Below are 24,109 nucleotides of genomic sequence, written 5' to 3'. Positions count from 1 at the left end.
ATTTCATAGCAAATAGATGGGAAAAAAGTGGAAACAATGACAGACTTTATATTCTTGGGCTCCAAAATAACTGCAGATGGTGGCTACAGCCATGAAATTAAAAGACATTTGCTCTTTGGAAGAAAAGCTATGACAAACTCAGACAGCATATTAAAAAGCAGAGACATTACTTGGCCGACAAAGGTCCATCTAGTCAAAATTATTTTCTTCCAGTAGTCATGTACAGATGTGAGTTGGACCATAAAGAAGGCTGCACACTGAATACTCGATCCTTTCAAACTGTGGTGCTGGAGAAGACTCCTGACATTCCCTTGGACAGCAAGGGGATCAAACCAGCCAGCCGTAAAGGAAACCAACCCTGAATATTCATTGGAAGGACTGATGATGAAAGCTCCAATACTTTAGCCACCTGACTGGAAGAGTCAACTCATTGGAAGAGACCCTGATGCTGGGAAAGATTGAGGGCAGGAGGAGGACTGGGTGACAGAGGATGAGATGGTTGGATGGCATTACCGACTCAATGAACGTAAGTTTGAGCAAACTCCGGGAGATAGTGAAGGACAGGGAGCCTGGCATGCTGCAGTCTGTGGGGTTGAAAAGAGTCGGAAATGACTTAGCAACTGAAGAACAACAACAAACAAAATCAAAGTAAAAACAACTTCAATGTTATGAATCGATTATCTTACTATCTAAAGGGAGGGTAGCTCCAAGGTTGGTGAGGTCCACAGAATAGCACTGCCATTAAAGTCCCAAGTTCCTTTCATTTTTTCCACTCAGCATGTTCTCCTGAAACTAACATTTTCTCATGGTTGCATATAGTGGTCATTCTTCCAAGTACCACATCCTTACTCCAAAAGAAGGACTATCTCTTTCTCTATGTCTCTTTTTAAGAGTAAAAAGAGCTTTTCAAGAAATGTACCAATGCCTTGCATGCCATTGGCCACGCCTAGGTCATATGCTTACCCTAAACCAATCATGAGCAAGAGGAATAAGGTCATCATGACTAGCTTTGACCACAGCTTCACAACCTGTGTGTGGATGTAACAGGGGAAAGGGTATCCTGAGCTACTGGTCTGCTCAGCCCTCAAGGCAGCCTAAGATCCTGCAGATTGTCACCTCAAGCTCTGAGCAGCGTCATATACATTTACCCTGGTACCACACAAACATTAGCATCGTGTATGTAGTCTATGGGGCTTCCCTGGTGGCTCTGTGGTAAAGAATCTGCCTGCCAAGCAGGAGAAGCAGGTTCCATCCCTGGGTCCAATCCCTGGGTTGGGAAGATCCCCTGAAGAAGGAAACTGCAACCCCTTCCAGGATTCTTGCCTGGGAAATGCCATGGACAGAGGAGCCTGGTGGGCTATAGTCCATTGGGTTGCAAAGAGTTGGACACGACTGAGTGACTGAGCACACACAACTTGGTGACTAAACAACAGCAGCAACAAGAGTGTACTCTACAACATGAAAAACAGCAGTAAGGACTGGCTTCAGGATCAGTCAGGATACTCCCAAGACACATGGGAGGTGATATTGATCTCTGAGCCAATTAAGACCTCTCAGGAGAGAAGAAGGAAAAAAGACATGGCCCTTGTAAGCAGGCTTAGAAGATGAACAGGAAACAAGAGAACCCATAAGGGAGCAAACACCCGGAGTTGTATTCCATGTCATACAACTACCTTGTCTGTGTCCTGCCCCCACTGCTCTTTTCATGGTTCTTTGATGAACCATGAGCTAGAGGTTCTCTCCTCTAGCTCAGAACTCAGAGTGCAGGAGCACAGGGGTATTACAGGCTGAGTTGAGGTCTTGGGCCTGCCCCTCTGGGTGAACGGGGAGCAGATAGGATAATCTGGCCCCCTTGGTGCCCATGGTAAGAAGCTTGCACGCAGAACTGCCTTTTTGCCATTTGCCTGGTGGCACCTCCAGAAGGGAGTTGGCGTGTTTAACAGAACGCCGATGGCGAGTGCTGCCCAGCTAACACATGACAAATGCCCTCTTTGAGGGGCTTCCTCTAGTCATTTCAATTTACCTCTCAGTTAGGCTGGCCCTTAAGAAAGCCTGTACACAAACGAATCTTCAGGTCACCCCATCCTCACCTTCAGGGTGCAATCTCAAATCACCATGACATTAAGAGCACAAATCATCTCCCAATTAATCATTTCTGGTGCCTCCCCAAAAAGAGACAAATGACAGTTTCATGGTCACTTGTTGCTATGAAATCTCACTGCAACAATTCAACTCTGGCTAAATTATATTTAAGTTAATAAATATGGATTTAGAGAGCCAAATAAGCTTACAGGCCTCAGACATTCAAAAGAGAAAAGGTGAAAAAGGGAAAATAAATGGTGCATGGTTCTGTTCTCCTGCCCTAAGCTTTATCCCTTGTTAAAAAAAAAAATTAAAGCCTTGGTGATCTCTTTCAAGCTAATCTAAATGAAGTTGAGAACATTTACAGATAAGAATAAAACAAGATTTCTGAACTCCACTAAATACTACGTGGGGAAACCATGGTATGAAACCAGAGTATGATGGATGTGAAAAGAAATAACTATTCTCAGCTATTTGTAAATCCTAAGACTTTATATAGTACATGGCAGAGAGACTACATGAAAATCTGTCTTTGTGATACTTGGATTTTAACCAGCAATGCTCTACACAAACTTATTTTAACTATACAAGGAAATTCTGTATCACTATGAGAGGACAAACACTTTCTAAGAGACTACAATTTGCTCTAAAGCATGCAAACTAATTTATACTGTGATGAAATGCAGAGTATGCTTCCCCTGACCCTCTCTTGCTTCATGCTAAGTCGCTTCTATCGTGTCCAACTCTTTGCAACCCCGTGGACTGTAGCCTGCCAGGCTCCTCTGTCCGTGGGATTCTTCAGGCAAGAATACTGGAGTGGGCTGCCAGAATACTGCAGTGTGCTGCCATGCCCTCCTCCAGGGGATCTTTCCAACCCAGGGATGGAACCCATGTGTCTTCTGTCTCCTGCACTGGCAGACAGGTTAGGTTCTTTACCACTAGCGCCACCTGGGAAGCGCTCCTGACACTATCGGACACGTACAATTCCAGTGTTCCAAGAATCAGGACCCTCAGGAAAGCTTTGAAAAGCAGTTTCTCTAAGTCAGGAGATAAAATGAAAACAAATATAAAACGTATTTTTTTTTTCGCTAGCACCACAGTATAGATCAAAAGTTGTTGGCTACGATATGGAAAAGAAGGGTTCTTGCTCACTCAGTGGCACCAGAAATTGGTACAACTTTTTGGAAATTTAATGTCCTTCCCAACAAGGTATGTATCTTCCAGAAATTCTCCCACAAATATCTTACATAAGGATGTTCATGGTAACCTCTTAGTAAAATCTAGAAACAACCTAAATGTTTATTAATAGGGGATTGGTGAAATTAATTGAGGTACATTCATACCATCGAATACACAACGGTTATAAAAAAATAATGAGATAGATCAGTATCTAAGATGTGTAAGTAAATACATTTCAGACTAAGATGTATAGAATGATCTCACCTCTGTAAAATTTTACATTACTGTAGTATGTGAGTCATATATGTTTAGAAAATATATGGTGAATATACACCATTAATAAAAGACTTTGACTAAAAACCATGCGTCTCTATAAGAAAAATTTATGGACTTATTTTAACCATAAAAAACTCTATGGTTCCCCAAGGAATACAAATACTGCTTTTAAAAAATATTTTTTTGATCACTTACCTAGAGCCAGACATCCTGGAATGTGAAGTCAAGTGGGCCTTAGAAAGCATCACTACGAACAAAGCTAGTGGAGGTGATGGAATTCCAGTTGAGCTATTCCAAATCCTGAAAGATGATGCTGTAAAAGTGCTGCACTCAATATGTCAGCAAATTTGGAAAACTCAGCAGTGGCCACAGGACTGGAAAAGGTCAGTTTTCATTCCAATCCCAAAGAAAGACAATGCCAAAGAATGCCCAAACTACTGCACAATTGCACTCATCTCACACGCTAGTAAAGTAATGCTCAAAATTCTCCAAGCCAGGCTTCAGCAATACGTGAACCGTGAACTTCCTGATGTTCAAGCTCGTTTTAGAAAAGGCAGAGGAACCAGAGATCAAATTGCCAACATCCTCTGGATCATGGAAAAAGCAAGAGAGTTCCAGAAAAACATCTATTTCTGCTTTATTGACTATGCCAAAGCCTTTGACTGTGTGGATCACAATAAACTGTGGAAAATTCTGGAAAAGATGGGAATACGAGACCACCTGATCTGCCTCTTGAGAAATCTGTATGCAGGTCAGGAAGTAACAGTTAGAACTGGACATGGAACAACAGACTGGTTCCAAATAGGAAAAGGAGTTCGTCAAGGCTGTATATTGTCACCCTGCTTATTTAACTTCTATGCAGAGTACATCATAAGAAACGCTGGACTGGAAGAAACACAAGCTGGAATCAAGATTGCTGGGAGAAATATCAATAACCTCAGATATGCAGATGACACCACCCTTATGGCAGACAGTGAAGAGGAACTCAAAAGCCTCTTGATGAAAGTGAGAGTGAAAAAGTTGGCTTAAAGCTCAACATTCAGAAAACGAAGATCATGGCATCTGGTCCCACCACTTCATGGGAAATAGATGGGGAAACAGTGGAAACAGTGTCAGACTTTATTTTTTTGGGCTCCAAAATCACTACAGATGGTGACTGCAGCCATGAAATTAAAAGATGCTTACTCCTCGGAAGGAAAGTTATGACCAACCTAGATAGCATATTCAAAAGCAGAGACATTATTTTGCCAACAAAGGTCTGTCTAGTCAAGGCTATGGTTTTTCCTGTGGTCATGTATGGATGTGAGAGTTGGACTGTGAAGAAGGCTGAGCGCTGAAGAATTGATGCTTTTGAACTGTGGTGTTGGAGAAGACTCTTGAGAGTCCCTTGGACTGCAAGGAGATCCAACCAGTCCATTCTGAAGGAGATCAGCCCTGGGTGTTCTTTGGAAGGAATGATGCTAAAGCTGAAACTCCAGTACTTTGGCCACCTCATGCGAAGAGTTGATTCATTGGAAAAGACTCTGATGCTGGGAGGGATTGGGGGCAGGAGGAGAAGGGGACGACAGAGGATGAGATGGCTGGATGGCATTACTGACTCGATGGACTTGAGTCTCAGTGAACTCCGGGAGTTGGTGATGGACAGGGAAGCCTGGCGTGCTGCGATTCATGGGGTCGCAAAGAGTCAAACATGACTAAGCAACTGATCTGATCTGATCTGATCTGATTTTTAAAGTGTCTGTTGCATTTGTTACAATATTACTTTTGTTTTAAGTTTCAGTTTTTTGGCCACAATTATGTAGGATCCTAGTTCCCTGACTAGGGATCAAACCTGCACCTTCTGCATTTAAAGGTGAAGTCTTAGGCATTGGACTGTCAGGATTTCCCTGGCAGTGAAAGAAGCAAGACCCTATGGTCCTTGCCACTGCCTCCCACCCCTGCCCCGACATACACCATGGCCTCTGTCTGTCTATTGTCTTTCGTAAACTTTAGTCAAAGAGCGAATTTAATCAGAGAAATGAGAAATGCAGAAACAAAGGAAAACAGTCAAAGGAGGCTAAATAATAATAAAGTAGTCATTAAGCACAGTCAAGGACCTTAAGACCTTTCTCAAGGGCTATAGCTAATATTCTGAGCCATATTCTGTGAACTGTCTTATAGATACTAAAATACCAGGTGGAGAAGTTAACTTCAGGATGACCAGACTGTACCCACAACATTCGTGTTACTGTTCAGTCGTCCAGCTGTGTCTGATTCTGTAACCTCATGGACGGCACCACGTCAGGCCTCCCTGTCCCTCACCATCTCTGGAAGTTTGCTTAAGTTCACATTCATTGCATGAACATTTCATGGTGATGCCATCTAGCCATTTCATCCTCTGACCCAAGACATAAGCTACCACAGTTCCTAGAACTGGCCTAAGAGAAATGGGAACAAATGAACTCTGGGAAGATTAACTATACCTCAATCAATCAAGATGATGCTGGTCAGACCAGCAATGACCAATTTGAAGATGACTGTCAGAGCAGACTTGTGCCATTTCTGCCAGTAGCTCCCTCTTTCTGTCTATAAAAGCTCTTGCCCCACTGGTTGCTGGTGAGGGGGTGTCGGCCTTTGGACAGATGTCCACCACCCTCACCACCCAGTTGCCGGCATCTGAAATAGAGCAAACTTCCCTTTCCACCAATGTGGCCTGTTTATTGGCTTTTGGGCAGCGAGCAGCCAGACTCCACCACACACTCTTTAGGTAACAACAGTAATTGCGTCAGTAATGGCTAATAGTCATCATTAAACAGACACAAAAGATAATACTCGTGCAGAGACACTGCTACATGCCAGGTGCTGTGACACAAGGTTAAACTAAACACATTCCTGTTCCCCAGAAATACTGTACACAACAGCCTGGATCAGATGTTTTGAATAGGAAGTTTTTTAAAAATCACATATATCCTTGCTGTAAGCAATTTAAACTCAGAATGACTGAAGTAAAAGAAGCAGAAACCTTTCCCTTTGTCTACTGACCTTTCCCTGGGGTAAACATTATAAATGGTTTGGTCTATGTATTTCCAACCCTGTTCTCTCATGTACAAGAACATAGATACACACTTCTCACATTTATTTATGTCTTTTTGTCTCTCTGTTATGTGCCACATGCTAAGTCAGTTCAGTCGTGCCTGACTCTGTGCGACTGTATGGACTGTGGCCTGCCAGGCTCCTCTGTCCATGGGATTTCCCAGGCAAGCATACTGGAGTGGGTTGCCATGCCTTCTTCCAGGGGATCTTCCCAACCCAGTGATGGAACCTGTGTCTCTTACATCTCCTGCATTGGCAGGTTCTTTACCACAGGCACCACCTCTATAGACACGTACATACACATATACACACACACATCCTGTATAGTGTTCTGTCTTTTGTGTTTATTTTTACCCCAAAATAGATCAGTGACAATTCTGGGAGGCTGTGACGTATAGGTCTACTTCACTTTTTCTACTGATGTCACAGAATCCCATGCTTTGGAGGGATTATCATTCTATTAATCATCCTCCTATTCATGTCTCCACTGATTTGCTATTTCAAATCATTCTGCTATGAAAATCCTTACACATGTACCATTATGCCCTTCAGACAACTTCCTGAAATGGAAATGTTTGATCAAACAGGGCACATATCTTACGTTTTGATCAGATACAACTAAACTGTTCTATGAAAAGGTTGTAACAATTTATCAGATTATAATTTAATTCTGCTTCAAAATATCCACCTCATCTCTTATCCTTATTTAAGACAACTTCATTGAGATGAGAGAGGAAGTGAGTATCCCATTTCTAACATTTGTCTTTTTTGGCGTATTTCAGTACCAAGGCCTTTTCCCTAAACTACAATGTACTGTGTTCTAGTCATGTTCTAGACACCATTATGAGCAGTCACAAGGGCATCCTTTCCCTTAAACCTGGCAACAGGGACCTCCCTGGTAGTCCAATGGTTAGGACTCTGTGCTCTTAATGTATGGGGCAGGGGTTCAATCCCTGGTCAGGGAGCTAATATCCTGTATGCTGCGTGGCATGGCCAAAAAATCAAAACTAAACAAAAAACAGCTGGCAACAGTATGATGATATATTATGTTCCCATTTCATAGATGAGGAAACTGAGGCTCAAAGGAATGAGGTATTAAGCTTTGGGTGATACAACCAGGAAGGCATAAGGAACAGGATTAGAGCTCATATTTATCTGATTCCAACATCCTTAGCTCCCAAAGGGTATGTGCAAATCACTCAAAGGAAACAGATAAAGCTGTTCATCTCATTACATGTTCCATTAAAACAGACTGATGTCATTAATATCTGTAAATAATAAATGAAGCTGCATGGGCCAAGGAAGGCTGCTTCCTTTTTTTCCTCACAGGTCCCTCAAGCTCTTAACTACCCACCTGGTCCTCCTTGGATGGAGCTGCTGGGGAAGGGGTGGGCGCAGGAGCTGCACTTTGAGTGACTTGCCCTACTGCTGTTTACTGACCACCCAGCTGCCTTCAGTATGGCAGCCCACGCCAAGGCCTCATTTCACAGATCAGTGAGCTGAGCCAATGCAGAAGGTGACCAGGAACACACGACCAGTTCTCTGATTTTGTATTTTCTTCATTTTTAAACCAAGGGAAACAAGTGACATTGTTGACCAAATCTTCATTTGCTGGACTTCATCAAAATTGATAGCAACTTCCTGAAGAATACAATCTATTATGGAACTCAACCATATTATTGGTACCAGCTATTTACTTCAGGGCTATAATATAAATTTAGAAGTGATGTTGAAGATTAGGGGAAGAAAAGTGATGTCTGGTAAATATGTTGGCTCATGGTCTTATTTTGGGGAAAAACTTCAGATACAGTGACATATATAAACACACATGCACATATGTGTACGTGTATTTATACATTTTTCATATATACATGTATACACACACACATATGTTATTTATTTACACATTTAAGTGTGACCTATTTAGCTCAGAGAAAGTATACCAAAAAAGAGGGTGGGGAAGAAAAGGATAGAAAGACATAATTAAATACTTAAAACACACAATACACAGCATAAAGGTGTGGCAAGTTTTTGCTATATTTGTGACCTAATGTAATGCTTGAGCCTGAAAAAAAAACTTAAACTGATGCAACTTCGTAGTGAATAAAGGGCACTGTTCAGACTCTGGCACTAACATCTCAGAAAAATTTTTTTCAAACTCAGAGTTGGTTTCTGAAGTTTATTAAAGGAAAAATACATTCACTAAAAGAAATCTCATTTCCAGAAGGAATTTGACAGGAAAAAATCTCATGAGCTCAGCTGGAACTATATCTGGCATCAATACCTAGAAAGATTAATATACAAAATCTTAAGGAAGGAAAGACTCCATAAATTTAAATATGAGTTGATGGTTAAGATTCTTCATATCCTGAACCAAACTGCTTCAAACTTAAAACTCTGATTACATTTAAAAGCTGATATTTAACCATTGGTTAAAAGTAAGTGCACTTTGTCTTCAGGAAATATTTGGTAAATGCCTCATATTCCTTTTTGTTCTGAAAGATTATGCTGCTACTGCTGCTAAGTCACTTCAGTCATGTCCGACTCTATGAGAACCCATAGACGGCAGCCCACTAGGCTCCTCTGTCCCTGGGACTCTCCAGGCAAGAATACTGGAGTGAGTTGCCATTTCCTTCTCCAATGCGTGAAAGTGAAAAGTGAAAGTAAAGTTGCTCAGTCGTGCCCGACTCTTAGCGACTCCATGGACTGCAGCCCACCAGGCTCCTCCATCCATGGGATTTTCCAGGCAAGACTACTGGAGTGGGTTGCCATTGCCTTCTCCGAATGATTCCGTCATTATTTGAGGTTGATAATTAGACACCATAACCCAGCTCTTGTAACTCAAAGGGTCAAACTCTCTTTATATTGTCTGTGCTTGCAGAATTTTAAAAAGCTTGAACACAGCCGAAGACTTAGGGATAGCAAGCTTTTAATTAAACACTAATGAAGAGCAGAAAGAGTTTTTTTTTCCTCCCAGGAATCCAGGCAAATCCAAAGGGTCCATCCATCCTTATTTCCAGGGGATGGGAATGATCTGGGCCAGGGTCAGAATGATAATCAACTTCCACAGAGTGCCACGAAGAGAAAGCCAGGGGTCTGAAACGTTTGTCAGCATCGGTCAGGCCAAAGAGGGCACCTTCCAGAGCTTAACCACAGGGCCGGGCACAGGAAACAGAGATCACTTGACAGTCAGCGCTGACGAGAACTGCAGAAACTGCCAGCTTCCACACCCTGGGCTGGGCACGGGCGGGGACTTGCAGCTGGTTGAACACAGAAGCCGGGGTCCCTGACTGACCCTGTTTTACAGGGGTGGGAGGAAACATCTCGCTCTGCTCTCTGCCCTCTGTTTCCTTAACGGAATGACTTTCAGAGAACTACTCTCAATCAGCTTACACTGGCTTGGGGCTATTTTCCATAATGAAAAAGAGTAAACACACACAGACACAAATCCATTTCAACACACACGGCCTCGTCCTTGATGTTTCCAAAACTTCATAGACTGTAAACATTCTCGTTGGACAGAGTCCCCTTCGTGCAGCAGCCTCCTGCTCCAAATTCCTAGCTTCTTCCTATAGCACGTGCGGCCACCATTCCAGCCCACCCCAGTACACTGTCCCTCGGCTGGGCATCAGAAACGGCCTCCTGACTGCTCTTACCATTCCCCACCCTTCCCCGCCACAGTGGCTAGAGCAAGTTTCTTAAAATGTAAAGCAGATCCCTTTGTTCATTTGTGCTGCGCTTAGCATGTCGGACTCTTTGCAACCCTCCAGGCTCCTCTGTCCATGGGATTCTCCAGGCAAGAATACTGGAGTGGGTTGCCAGGCCCTCCTCCAGGGGAACTTCCAACCCAGGGATCGAACCCAGGTTTCCCGCATTGCAGGCAGATTCTTTACCGTCTGAACTACCAGTGAAGCCCAAAATTTCACTGAACGTGGGGCTCGAACCCACGACCTTGAGATTAAGATTCTCATGCCCTACTGACTGAGCCAGTTTGTTCATTTAGTCAAGAACTATTTCTGAAGGAATATTATGTTTCAGGAGCTGAGGACACTGCAGTGAACAAAGCAAAGTTTCTCCACCTCATCAGCTAACATTTTGGTTGGGGAAACACAGTAAGCACCTAAGCAAATAGATTTCCTAACGTCAGGTGGTGATAGGGTTACAAAGAAGAATAAAACAGAATAAGAGAACAGCCCGGGGTGGCCTCACTGGTTGGGTGGCATCTGAAGAAAGATCTGCAGGAAATAAAGGGGGAAGCATGTCTTGTGACCCTCTGGGTGACAAAGTTCCAGGCAGAGAAAACGCCAAGGGCAAAGGCTCTGAGGATGGAATGTGTTGGCAGGGCTGAAGGAACAGCAAAGAGGTCCATGTTGCTGGAGAAGACTTACAGAGAGAAAGAACATCTCAAGTTGAGACCAGAGGTTGAGGCAGCTCACAGACACAAATTGGTGGTTGGCCAGAGGTGGGCTTCCCAGGTGGCTCAGTGATAAAGAGTCTGCCTGCCAATGCAGGAGACCCAGGAGATGCGGGTTTGACCCTGGGGGTGGGAAGATCCCCTAGAGTAGGAAATGGCAACTCACCCCAGTAGTTTGCCTGAAAAATTCCATGGACAGATGAGCCTGGCAGACTGCAGTCCATGGGGTTGCAAAGAGTCGGACACGACTGAACACACATGCAAAGGCAGGGCTTGGAGGGTGGGTGAAACGGGTGAAGGGGATCAAAAGGCATACACTTTCTAAAATAAATAAGTCAAGGGATGTAATGTACCACGTGGCACTATAGTTAATAATATTGTATTGTATGTTTGAAAGTTGCTAAGACAGTAGCTCTTAAAGGCTATCATTATAGGAACAAAAAATCTGTAACTATGTGTGGCGATGGAAGTTAACTAGACTTATCGTGGTGACCATTTCACAATATATATAAATACTGAATCATTATGCTGTACACTTGAAACAAATATAATGTTATATGTCAACTATTAACTAGAATACACATGCATACACAAATACAGTGAATATAATGCTAACATTAGTAATTATAAAAAGACCAGAAGTTGAGTGTGTCTGCTGCGGGTGGTTGGTGGAGGACACTAGAGAAGAAGGTATCCATTATGCAGCACCTGGTAGGTTAAAAGTGAGACTGGCTTTTTCTGAGTTGTTAGTCATTACAGGGTTCTGAACAAGACGATGGATGACATGATCTGACTTAACATTTAACAAAACCACTCTGGAGGCTGGGCTGGGAGTAGACTGTAAAGGGAAAATGGCATTAGTCATTCAGTCTCAATGGGTTTATTAATACCTGCTATGACTACAGGGTTGGGTAGAGGCAGAGATTAGAGGCCGGAAAAGTGCTAGAAAGGACTCAATGAAGGCACACGTGGAAAAGGAAGAGGCTGAATGGTTTGCAAACCATGCCCATTCCATGCAGTGGCTGAGGGATGGATTTAGACAGATCTGAATCCTCCATCTCTGCTCTTGGCTAAGTGACTTAACATGCTAAACAATATTTATGTCTGCCAAGTGGGTTTTATAGTGCCTACTTCATGTCATTGTTAGGAGAATTAAATGAAATGGTAAATATGAAATGCTTAGGGAATTTCCCAGTGGTCCAGTGGTTAGAATATGGTGCTTTCCCTGCCGAGGTGCTGGGTTTGATCCCTGGTCAGGGAAGTAAGATCCTGCAAGATGTGCAGCGTGGCCAAATGCTTAGCGCTATGTCTGACAACATATAAAATGTTCATTAAGTAGAAATGACACTCCTTAACTGCTGATTTTGAGCCAGGTACCCCAGAGAGACCTTTATTATGTAATCTTGTGTTGTCCCCTCAACAATCCCAAGAGGCAGGCACTATTATAATACCATCCCCATCACATAGGTGAGGAAAGGGGGCATGAAGAGAGCATGTAACTTGCTCATGACATACAGCTAGTATATGTGGGCATTTGGGCTTAATTCCTGATCACAGTTTGCACTATTCGTGACTAGCATGATAATTTCAGGCTTTAGGATCAACTTTGTAAGGCATCCCAACATTTATATTGGAAAAGCTACCTTTTCTGAATCCGTGTTACACTTTTATATCAAACTTAAAATGTACATCTTATTTTATCTTTTGTATAAGAAACAAGTTCAGAGCAATGAAGTCACTTGGCTCAAGGTTACACAGCAGGTAAGTGATGAACCTTGATTTGTAACCCAGGCCCAGCTGACTAAAGCCCTTTTATTTCTCTCTTTTCTCTTTTAGCTAATAGGCATCTAATCACATTTTAATGAGACTAACTAATTCCTGTAAAAATGTTTGCTGGCTACTTTACCCAAGCATAGCATGATGCCTGTAATAGCGGTCTCCTAAGCAGTTGGAAATTTAAGAGTCACATCAGAAGAGCACTTACACGGATGAGAATGCCGTCAGTAAGTGGGGCCCCAGAGCCTTTATACATGAGAATCTAGGGCTCTCGGTCATACCAGAGTAGGGTTCAGGGTTGAGAGAGAGAAAGTTTAATGCCTTCATCTTGGAGAAAAAAAGGAAACAATTAAACATTTACGAGAATCTTTGCCTTCAAAGAATAAACGAAGAAGACAACAGCATTAGGAAGACAGAGTCTCTGATAAAATGCTGTGCCATGAAACCATGTGAGCACAGGATCTCTGTGCAGTGGTCAGTGGGCCCCTTTCCTACGTGCTACATTAGACTATAGTTCTTAATCTGGAGAGGAGAGAGGATGCTGGAGCCAAGGCTTCTGCAGATTTTAAAAGCTCCAAAGGTTATACATATGCATAAGATGGTGAGGACTGCACATATGAAGATAATTGTGAGAGATTCATCCATCCATCCAACCATTAGTTCATCTGTTCATCTAGCCATTCAACCATCTTCCCATCTGTCTGTTCATCCATTCTTTTATCCATCCATCCATTCATCTATCCACCCAATCATCAGTTCAGTCCAACCATTTGTCCATCCACCCAAGCACCTGCCCATCTGTCTGTCCATCCATCTCCTTGTCCAACTACTGTCCATCTATCCATCCATGAATACATCCAATACTGTTTTAGTGCTTTCAAATATTAATGCATTTTATTTTTATAACAATCCTGGGAGCATAACTCTTTAAGGGAGGCACTATAATTAACCATATTTTACAGCAGAAAAAAGTTTTAAAAAATATTTTTTAGATGTAGTTTAGTCTTTATTGAATTTGCTACAGCATTGCGTCTGCTTTTTATGTTCTGGTTTTTTTGCTCACCAAGGCATGTGGGATCTTAGTTCCCAAACCAGGGTTTTAACCTGCACCTCCTATATTGGAAGGCAAAGTCCCAAACACTGGACTGTCAGAGAAGTCCTAGAAAAAAGTTAATGAGAACAATCTCTGAGAACTCACATAGCTAACAAAAGGGAAGTTAGGATTTGAATTCAAGAAGTTTACACATTTCATTTTTAAGCACTCAGCTATGTTTTCACCAATGTTTGTTGAGCAAATAAGTGAATAAATGAGATATATAATTTATATATCTTTTTAATAAAGCTGCAAGTCAGGGGCAAAAGGCTAAGTGTTTTATATACTTACTAGCTAATAAGACATGGTGCTGAATCATGATATCATTCATGAGCTTTAGAGCTCGGTTCAAACTTCAGCACAATGTCTTATTAGCTAATAAGTATATAAAACCAATGAGGTGGGATTCATGATATCATCTTGAAGAGTGATTGTAAGGACAGAGATAAGGCACAACATCTATTAAAGCCAAAAACCTAGTAAGTCTCCCTTTTAGTACATACTCTGGAGAAGCTCTCGCTCACAAGCACAAAAAGACAAACACAACCTTTTCAGTGTAGTATGTTGGGGACACTAAAACTCTGCCAACAACCTAAATGTCCATCAACAAGAGGTTGGTATGTTTAACGTAATGGTATATAAGAGTTAAAATGAATTTAAAGACAAGTCCCAAAAGCCTGTTGAGAGAAAAATAAGGTAGCAGAATGACACATCCTTATTTAAATTTTACAAACACAAAAATAATATATATTGTTTATAGATATAAATATAGGCGGCAAAATGAGAAAGATGTGCCTGGGAATGAAAACCATGAAATTCAGAATAGGACTATTTTTAGGGAGAAAGGAGAGGTAAAAACATGGTTTCAACTGATTCTGTAAATTTTTATCATATTACAAAAAAAAGTATCGAGAGAAAACATGGTAAAATATTAAGATGCCTTAAAACTAAGTGGTGGGTATGTGGGTTTTTACCTATATTATCACTTATACTTTTGTATATTGAAATATTTCCCCAAAGATATATTTCTTTAAAAAAAGATAATACATGTAAAGTACCAAGCACAAGGCAGAGCACATAGTAGCTGCTTAATAATTAGCAGCTATATGTCAAGGCAGTAAGACTATATAAAAACGCTAGTTAAGGAGAAAATAATTATTTAAGCAATGAGCTTTGCCCACACACAAAATTCAAGAAACTAAAAATGATTAGGATAATAGGAGGAAATGGTTCTATTTAATTTACCATATTGACCAGCTTCTCTCATGGCTAAAGTTAATTTCACGAATGTCAGAATTTTTATCTTTTAGGTATGTATATGCACACACACATATATAATTACTTATGGATTTTAATTTCAATTTTTTTATCCCATTTGAGTCATTCACACTTTTCCACAACCAAACTGGACATCCCAAACATAATGTTCAGAAGAAACATAAGTAGGGGACGAACAGGAAGTTATTTTATGCTGCAGCTCCACCAGGGAAAGATGGAAGGAGAAAAACAAACACCAACCTGAAAAGGGCAAGAGAGTCTATTCTTAACTTGATGTTTTACAGACTGTACAACACGGGTTCAAAAGTGCTTTTTAAAGATCCTGCGACTGGTTGTGCTGATCTTGAATCATACGGTCCTTTAGAAATTTATTTATGCTAAACAATGGGCTCAAATATTAAGATAGTTTTCTTATCAATTTTTGGCATCCCAATTTCCCATAAAATCCTAGTCTGTGGTTACCTGAAAATACAGAAGACGATTTCCTCAGTGGTAAGTAGACTCATATTTCCTTTATCAACCAAGTTTTCCCTTCTTTCTGTATGTGTTGCTACTATTAACTAATTCCATGGTTGCACAATTCATTCAACAGAGCATAAGAGCCAGTTGGGAGACTACCATGTTTTAAAGCTCGATTCTTCATCCTTCACATCAATGCAATCCCTTTACTTTACTTCCTTCCCACTGGCCCTGCCACAGTTCAGGTTTTGACCCTAGCACCTGTCGGGCAGACATTTGCATAATATGCTGTGTGATGAGCTGCCCAGACTTATTCCATCAGCTGCCTAGAGATTTTTGAGCTGTCATCTCAGATTTTATTTAAGGAATTAAAGAGAGAAGTCTACTTCAAGAACACACCACTGACTCAAGGGCAGCCCATCTCCAATGATGGGGTGATGAAGGTGGGGTGGGGACACCCAGACCTCTTGTTCCAACTGGAGACAACTCTTAGGTTCAGAGCCACTGGTGGGGTCAGCTGAAGTCTTTGTTAAGCCTGAACTGTAACTCAGTTTCTCCCTCTGTTCAATCCTACTTCTTTCTATTCTCTCTACAGTAGAGATCCTCAGAGCACTCTCTAGTAAACTTCCTGCTTGTTAATCTCTGTTTCAGAGTCTGCTTCTTAAGGAACCAAATCTGCACGAACATTCATGCTGTTCAGTGGAAGGACTGCTTTCCCTGGACCTTGTGGTCGAGTGAGTGATGTGACCAATGACTTGAAACAAGTGACATGAGTTACTTAGAGACCAAGCACTGAATTGCCAGTGCAAAGCCCTGAAGAGCTCTTCACTCTCTATTATGGCAACTGGCAATGTTCAGGAACATTCTGTGAACCTGAGTGACAGTGATGAGCAGAGCTTCCAGCCAACCTGCAATTGGACAGGTAGTCTGAACCGAAAATAAACTTATTTCTTTAAGCCATTAGGATGTTGGGACTATTTGTTGCCATAGTAAAACCTACCCTATTCTGAGCAACACACATACATCATTGCAACAGCCTCCTAAGGTCCCCTCCTTTCCTGCTTCCACTGTGCCCCCACCCTTTGCATCTATCAGCCTCACTCCTGCCAGGGACAGTTCTAACTTAACCTGTCTCCTGCCCTCAAAGTTCTGAAGAAAAACATCACATCCTAATCTTAAAATAAAAGACCATTCAAATTTGGATGTTATCCCCAATGAAACCCTGTCTCTGACTTTGTCTCCCTCTCTCTTTCCCCGTGCATATGTGCTAAGTTGCTTCAGTTGTGTCCAACTCTTTGCAACTCTATGGACCGTAGCCCACCAGGCTCCTCTGTCCATGGGATTCTCCAGGGAAGAATACTGGAGGTGGTTGCCATGCCCTCCTCCAGGGGATCTTCCCGAATCAGGGATCGAACCCGTGCCTCTTATGTCTCCTGTATTGGTAGGTGGGTTCTTTATCACTAGTGCCACCTGGGAAGCCCCTCTTTCCTCATCAACCTTAAAAACTCGTTATAACCATCCCCCTACCCTAGAGCTTGTTTCCCCACTGAAACGGCCTGAAATGCCTGCCCATCTGCCTTTCTCCACCTAACTCCAACTTGTCCTTTCAACTTCAGCTTGAGAATCGCTTCCTGTAGGAAGTCTCCTTGGCTTCCATTATCCCTCCCCATTCGCTTTACTCCTGTCTGATTAAAACTCCCAAAGCACTTGAAGGACCCAGGTAAAACCCTTCCACAGAGTTTCATTTTCTTAAATGTCTCCCCTACTTGACAACAGACTCCTTGAACACAGGAGACAATCTACTTGACTTTGTCTTACTAACACCTCGGCACAGGAACTGGGACATAGTAAGCACCTGATAATTATTTTAGGTATGAACATATGGACAAATGAATGAATCAATCTGTAACTCCAACCATGTTCTACAGTGAAGGACCTAGCAAAGGCAGACTGAACACTGATCCTGAATATTTGTTTATTAATTTCCTAGAGACTAGGTTTTTTATGAGAAAATTCTTCCATATTCCTTCAAGTTCTATTTCTCTATGATTAAATTCTAAACTTTTCTTCCTCTCTCTGCCCAATATATTGTTTTTTCTAGTCTGAGGATTGGCAAACTTTCTCCATTTTAAAAAACCTAATAGTAAATATTTTCAGCTTTGTGGCTGATACATTCTTTGTATCAACTATTCAACTGGAACTAGTTGAGTTACAACAATTTGGTTCTGCCATTGTTTTTCAAAGAAGCCATGGACAACATGTAAATAAATGAGTAGGGTTGCGGCACCCACTCCAGTACTCTTGCCTGGAAAATCCCATGGATGGAAGAGCCTGGTAGGCTGCAGTCCATGGGGTCTCGAAGAGTCGGACACGACTGAGCGACTTCACTTTCACTTTTCACTTTCCTGCATCGGAGAAGGAAATGGCAACCCACTCCAGTGTTCTTGCCTGGAGAATCCCAGGGATGGGGGAACCTGGTGGCTGCCGTCTATGGGGTCGCACAGAGTTGGACACGACTGCAGTGACTTAGCAGCAAGCCAATAAAATTTTATTTACAAAAACAGGAGGCAGGCCAGTCTTCCCCTGTGAGTTGTAATTTGTCAGCCCCGCTTCTGCCCTCTGTAATTCCGGGGGCTCTGGAGAGTGGAAGGTGGGGCCAAGCAAAGGATGTATGGTTTGAAACGTACACAGGTCACTGAAAGCTCAATGAACAACTGCCATTTGGAGACTTGGTCTTCCATAACCAATATGGCGGGATGCAAAGTTCAGGTGTTACTGATTTATGGGTCAACAGAGTCTTAGAATATAAAGAGATTATCTCTTCAGAGACCCTATCGCTAGCTGCCTGCGACCTCCTAGATTTTTGTACGGGCCGTCAAAAAATGTGCATCTACTGTGTGGAACACAAGCCCAGATACCCAAGGTCCACCCTACATTGACTGTGTGGGAGATTCCATAGTCTCTCTTGCTGAACATTTTTGCATATAAAGATGGAAATTCAGTTTCCAGAGAATCAGTCTCACTTATAAAAACAACAATTAAAACCCTAAGCAATCCTTTATCAGATACCTTCTTCGGGTCTGGTATTCAGTTCTTTATGTACCTGAGAGCTAACGTTTATTTATGTCCTTGTGCCACTCAAGGCATTCAGTGTTACACACATTATCTCATGAATTTTTCACACTATCCAGAATGCCAAGGCTTCAGTTCTCCTCTCTTACTCAGGAGGAAATGGGGCTCAGAGAGAAAAAGCAATCCACTCAAGGTCAGATTTGCTCAAGTTGGAGCCCACAGCCTCTGCCGTGATCTGGCATGCCTGCTGTCCATCACTGCCAGCTGTCTGCCCCAGGGAGCTAATCCAGTCTGTTATGGTCACTGAAGTACCCTAGATTCTGTCCAAAGTGCCTCCTCCTGGAGGCAAATGACTCCATTCAGGGTTTGCAAGAAATTCTACCTTTGAGATGTTGGAGATGAAAGGAAAACATATCCCAAGTAACAAACTGAGGGCTTTGTTAGAACACGTCACACTTAATAAAAAGCAGAGAGTGTTGATCCTTTTTCAACGACACTCTCCCATCATTTTCTGCCTCAACTGTTTGTTAAGCCTAATTAATTGTGATACTGCAACCCATCTGGGCAAGATAAAACAAGAGAGATATATCAGCTTTTAATACTCAGCCCTAAATGGAAGAGTGAATGTCCCATGTCTGCTATGTCGACCAAATTCAAATCTTTACTCATCAAGCAAGTCTTTGTTAAAAGGCAGCCTTGGTGCAACCTCAGTCTGCTTTTTATTTAGTTGCATGACTACAGAAATGCCTTGTAGCTAGTATCTTTATTATTCATGGTTTCTGGCAAATTAAGTCTCTAGCCTCTCCAATATCTAGGAGTGGAGGAAGTATTCAATTCCAAAGAAATTATGCCTTCCCGGCTGTGCTGGCCAGGCAATGATGTGGTTGCCAAGTTCCTTACGAATAGGTACAGATCTTATTTCACTTATAGTATATGAATAAACAAAACACCCCCCGGGGACTGCCAGGTATTTCGTGTAATGGATCTGTCCTGCCCCACCCTCACTCTCCAGTGACTGAATCCTCAATTTTCTTACAAACAAGACTACTGAGACTAGAAGCAACCAAACCGACACTTAAGAAAAAAGAAAAAATGGGTTCAATAAAATATGTAACCCTATGGTGTTTTAAGTTCACATGCCAGAAACATGAGTAGTACAATAGAGCATTCCCCTATGAGTTTTAGAATTTATAATTATGGGAGAGCAATACAAGTATTCTAATGATGGGCCTCCTACCCCCATAACTTGAATAAATTATTGTCGCAAGATACTTACAAATATATTTGTGCATCCGTGTTTGTACTTATCTTGAAAAATAATCATTTTATTTAAAGAGCTCTAGATTTGAGATTCTGGTAATGCAGGTACAGTGGACACTGACTGCATCCCTCCACTCCCCCCGACACTGTCTGGTAGCTCTGTCATCTGGCTGGGGCCAACTTCACTCTTGGCTTCAGAAATGATGCGGCAACCCCAGTGGCCTAAGCCAACCGATGAAATTTAGGGTTTCTCAACCTTCTTGTTCATTTTCACTCCCTTAAGGAGCCTTTGAAGATATTTATGTTGTTCGCTAGTCACCTCACCCCCCAAATTCCACAAGTAGACTGTATATCTGTTCATGTATTGTATGTATATCTATGCTTTATACACAAAGATTAAGTTGTTTTTTTGGTTTTTTTTGCCTCCCTCTCATCCCTAGAAAATGATTTTGGCCTGTTGGGGGCCATATCATTCCCTTTGAGAACGCAGGAATTATGTTTCCACTCCCTGTGCCAATCAGTGCACGGCAGTCGGGGTGAGAACAGACCCTAAACTGACTCGTCATAGTGCAAATTGGGAAATTATTTTTTGATAGTTGATGCCTTTGAGAAATCCTCTTTCTTTCTAAATGGGTTGATATGTGGACCTACGTCCTGGAACTACTTTGGCTATCTGCTATCACGAGGAGGAAACCAACTAACATCCCGCCATTGCATGAACAAGGTAAGGCTGAAAGAATCATGGAGGACAACCAGAGTGCCCTGATCAAGCCATACCTGAAGTTTATCCTACTGCTAGATTTGTCAGTTGTGTCAAAAGTCCCTACTGTTTGTTCTGCAGGTTACTTTGAGTTCATTTTTGTATTGCAATAAAAATAGCCCAACTGGTAGAGCAGATAACATTTACTGAATATGTCCTAAAAACTCTCAGCACTGTCAATTAATTCTTGTATCAACCTCTATGGTTTGTACTATTATATTTCCCATTTTATAAACAATGAAACTGAAGAATAATAAGATTAAATAACTTACTCATGACCATACATAGGTGGAGGCAGCATTTGCTCCTATTTCTACTTAACTTGGAGTAAAAGGTAATAACCAGTCTATTTTATGGCCACTCAGGTCTACAAAATTTATATTTCTTGTTCAAATTTGAAAGACATTAAAGGAAATTTCTTTGCTAACAACTATGTTGTACAATTTAAAAATCTATAGTTCTCTCAAGTTTTAAAATATTTTAAAATTATTTCCAAAGACATGAACTTCGACTACTTAAGACTCAATACTTGTAAAACAGCATCGCCGACTCAATAGACATGAATTTGAACAAACTCTGGGAGAGAGTGAAGGACAGGGAAGCCTAGTGCGCTGCAATCTGTGGGGTTGCAAAGAGTCGGACACGACAGAGCAACTGAACAGCAACAAAGATGGTCTTCATTATTGTACGTGTTTCTCCTTATCATTACGAAAGGGTACTGGCTCCGTCACGATCCATTTTATAGAAGAGAAAACCTATAGTTCAGTAGGTTCAAGTTGCAGTTCTGCTTAAAAATAATTACTGATCAACTTTATAAAGAACGTGTGGAGTCTCAGGCTTCTGAAACTGTCATTTTTGAAAGGCTCACTACCAGGAGAAGAGGCAAGCTGTGAGTCCCTGGAGTCTTTGGGAGAGGGGCACAAGGGTTGCATGGTTAACCAGAGTACCAGTGCTCTCCTTTTGAAACTTTCTCACATGTTAAAAAGTGAAAACATAACTGTATCAGGGTCACTTCTCCTGCAGACCAAACTGAACAATGATTTCCCTAAAGAAAAAGGCTGAGAGGCAGACACACCTCTGACTCCAAAGAGCCAGGTGATCTGTGTCATGTGACCAGATGGGCTGTCTCCACAGCTCCATAATCCTCTCAAACTGCCACACACTGCCCTGGTTCTCAACCTGGCTTCTGGAGTCTTTCAAAATGCGAGACATCTCAGGCACGTTATCCAAAGCAGAGTCGGGAAAGCACAAACCTTTCTTACATTTTAACAAGGATGCTGTGGATGTCAGGGAATACAAGGCCACGCTGGTTCCCACAGTTTGATCCCAGGTGCTGGTCTTTTTCATTTTGCCCGACTGATGGAAGAAAATGGCTTATCAACACTAGCAGCTTGATCAGATATGGCACTCAATACAATGACATATGAATTAGAGCCACATTGAGAACATGGTCAGAGTAGGGAGAATCCAGGATCTGCAACAAAGCTGATTCTTCATCGCAAGAAAGAAAACGTGGTGCTATATTTTAAACTCCAGGTAGAAGCTTCCTAAACGCAATGTCGATTAAAAAAACACCTCAATGATATTAACAGCCAAAGCACAGGACTTCTAAATCCACAAATGACTGTTTTTAAACAATGAAGGGAAGCTACAGCCTCAGAAAGACTGAACAAAGTTGCAGCATTTTTTGCCTGCAGGACGGGACCTAGCAGAGAAATAAAGAGGCTGTGTTGTGTGACAGGGAGTAAATCCAAACGTTAGCATTCCAACGCTCAGCCAGGCCACCACTCCCCTCCCCAGCCCGTCATCCTCCTGCAAAAGTGTGCACAATTTGCTGTCCTTCCTTCCAAAAGCCAGCAGACACAGAATCAGCTTTTCCTGGCTCTGCCTTGCAAGCTGAGGCTGCCTGATGGAAAGGCAAAATCAAAGGGAAGAGTGTAAATCCATAAACTAGTGCGAAATCCTTGCTCCCTGAAATGCCTACCTTCACCCCCAATGAAATGAAAAGGAAGGAATCATGTGAATGTCAAAGTTGCTCCCTGAAGAGGCTCTGCTGCAAAGCTACAGCTTTCTGAGCTAAGTGCCCTGCCGAAACACCATCACTCTGTAACAGATGTCTGCAAAAGCAAAGGTAATTCACTGAGGGTGCCCCTTACACACTGGGGGAAATTCACAAGCTTTGTCAGGAAGCAGTTACCTACAGTGGCTGAGCTTTTGACCCAAGAGTCGAGCAGTCGGCTAGGAGTTGAAAAAGAAAGCGGTGGAGGAAGAGGGACAATAAAATCATACAGGTGGAACCGGTTTCCCACGAGCGCCAGGCATCCCGCTAGGGCCCTCGGGTGCCGCGCGCCACGGCTCACCTGGTACACTTCCCGCAGCCCGCACCACGTCCGCAGCACCTGGTGGCAAGCCCGCAGCCTCTCCGTGTACCATCTCCGCAGCGTGGACACGGTCAAGTTCCACACGAAGCGGCTTCCGCTGAACAGCAGGTCCTCCACTCCGCACATGAACACTGAAGCCATGCCTTCTCCTTCCCGCTGAACCCGGGGGTGCCCTGGGGGCTCCCGCAGCTGCAGCCCAACAAGCCCGATCGCAGCGGCCCGGCCTCCTGGGCTCCGGACGCCGGCTTCTGCGGGCCGCCGGAGGTCAAGCCTTCCCCCAAACTGGTCTTTCACGGTGCGTCCCGGCCAGGCTCGGGCGGCATGCCCCGGGATTGGGCGCCCGCCAGCCAACGGCTGCGGCGGGCACACAGAAGCCCAGTGTCCACCCCGCCCGCTTGCTGGCAGCGCCGAGCGAGCTGCGCTAAGCTCCGCCAGGCGAGCCCTCGGTGCTCCCGGGGCGCGGGAAGCCCGGACCAGCGAGGACTCCCCCTGGCGCTCCCCGAGTGCGCTGGGCAGCGGGGGGAGTGGAGCGACTCTTTGCAGGCAAACAGGAGAGCTGCATCTCAGCGCACTGGGCTCGCACGTCCTGCACACACCACACACACGCGCGTACACACACCAGTCCCAATCTCCGAATCCGCTTTGGGGAGCACCTTACTTTACAGTACAGGGTTTTTGCTTGGCATCTGCCTGCACTGATAAATATCTCCCGGCAGCCAGAGATGCAGGAGGGAAAAAAAATTCTCCGAAGCATCCCTCTGGACCCCACTCCCGAGGGAACAGCCCTGAACGTTTCCTTGGTTGTGCTGAAGCCACAAGGTGAAGACACCAGTCTCAGAGCAACAGTGTGCTCCTGATTGCAGAACCCGCCTTTGCTCCTAATTCGAGGGGTCTCAGAGGAAATAACCTGTCTATTGCCAGCCAGAGAGCAGGCTCCCTCTACCCTGGTATTGTGCTAATTCCAAGGCAGCAGTCAGCTCATGAGAAACACAAAGACCGTTCTTGGT

At 43.0% G+C, this 24,109-nt stretch overlaps 1 protein-coding gene across 7 annotated transcripts in view; it reads right to left on the bottom strand.

Annotated features, from left to right (window-relative positions):
• Positions 1–24,109, bottom strand: part of FRMD4B (FERM domain containing 4B) — a 352,925-nt gene that overhangs the window by 170,430 nt on the left and 158,386 nt on the right. For 2 of the 7 annotated variants that reach the window (XM_044933554.2, XM_044933555.2), the window contains exon 1: positions 23,082–23,512. The exons of 3 other annotated variants lie outside the window; for them this stretch is intronic. In XM_044933554.2, coding sequence (XP_044789489.1) covers positions 23,082–23,243 — 162 coding nt within the window. In that variant the 5' untranslated portion in view covers positions 23,244–23,512. Of the gene's footprint in view, positions 1–23,081; positions 23,642–24,109 lie in introns of those variants that run through there. 2 more of the 7 variants (XM_044933556.2, XM_006071465.4) reach the window with 2 other exon arrangements.

This window comes from Bubalus bubalis, chromosome 21, assembly GCF_019923935.1.
Source record: "Bubalus bubalis isolate 160015118507 breed Murrah chromosome 21, NDDB_SH_1, whole genome shotgun sequence".
In the NCBI taxonomy this organism is placed as follows: domain Eukaryota; kingdom Metazoa; phylum Chordata; class Mammalia; order Artiodactyla; family Bovidae; genus Bubalus; species Bubalus bubalis.
The sequence above is the reverse complement of the archived record's forward strand: the minus strand, read 5'-3'. Positions and strand labels throughout refer to the sequence as shown.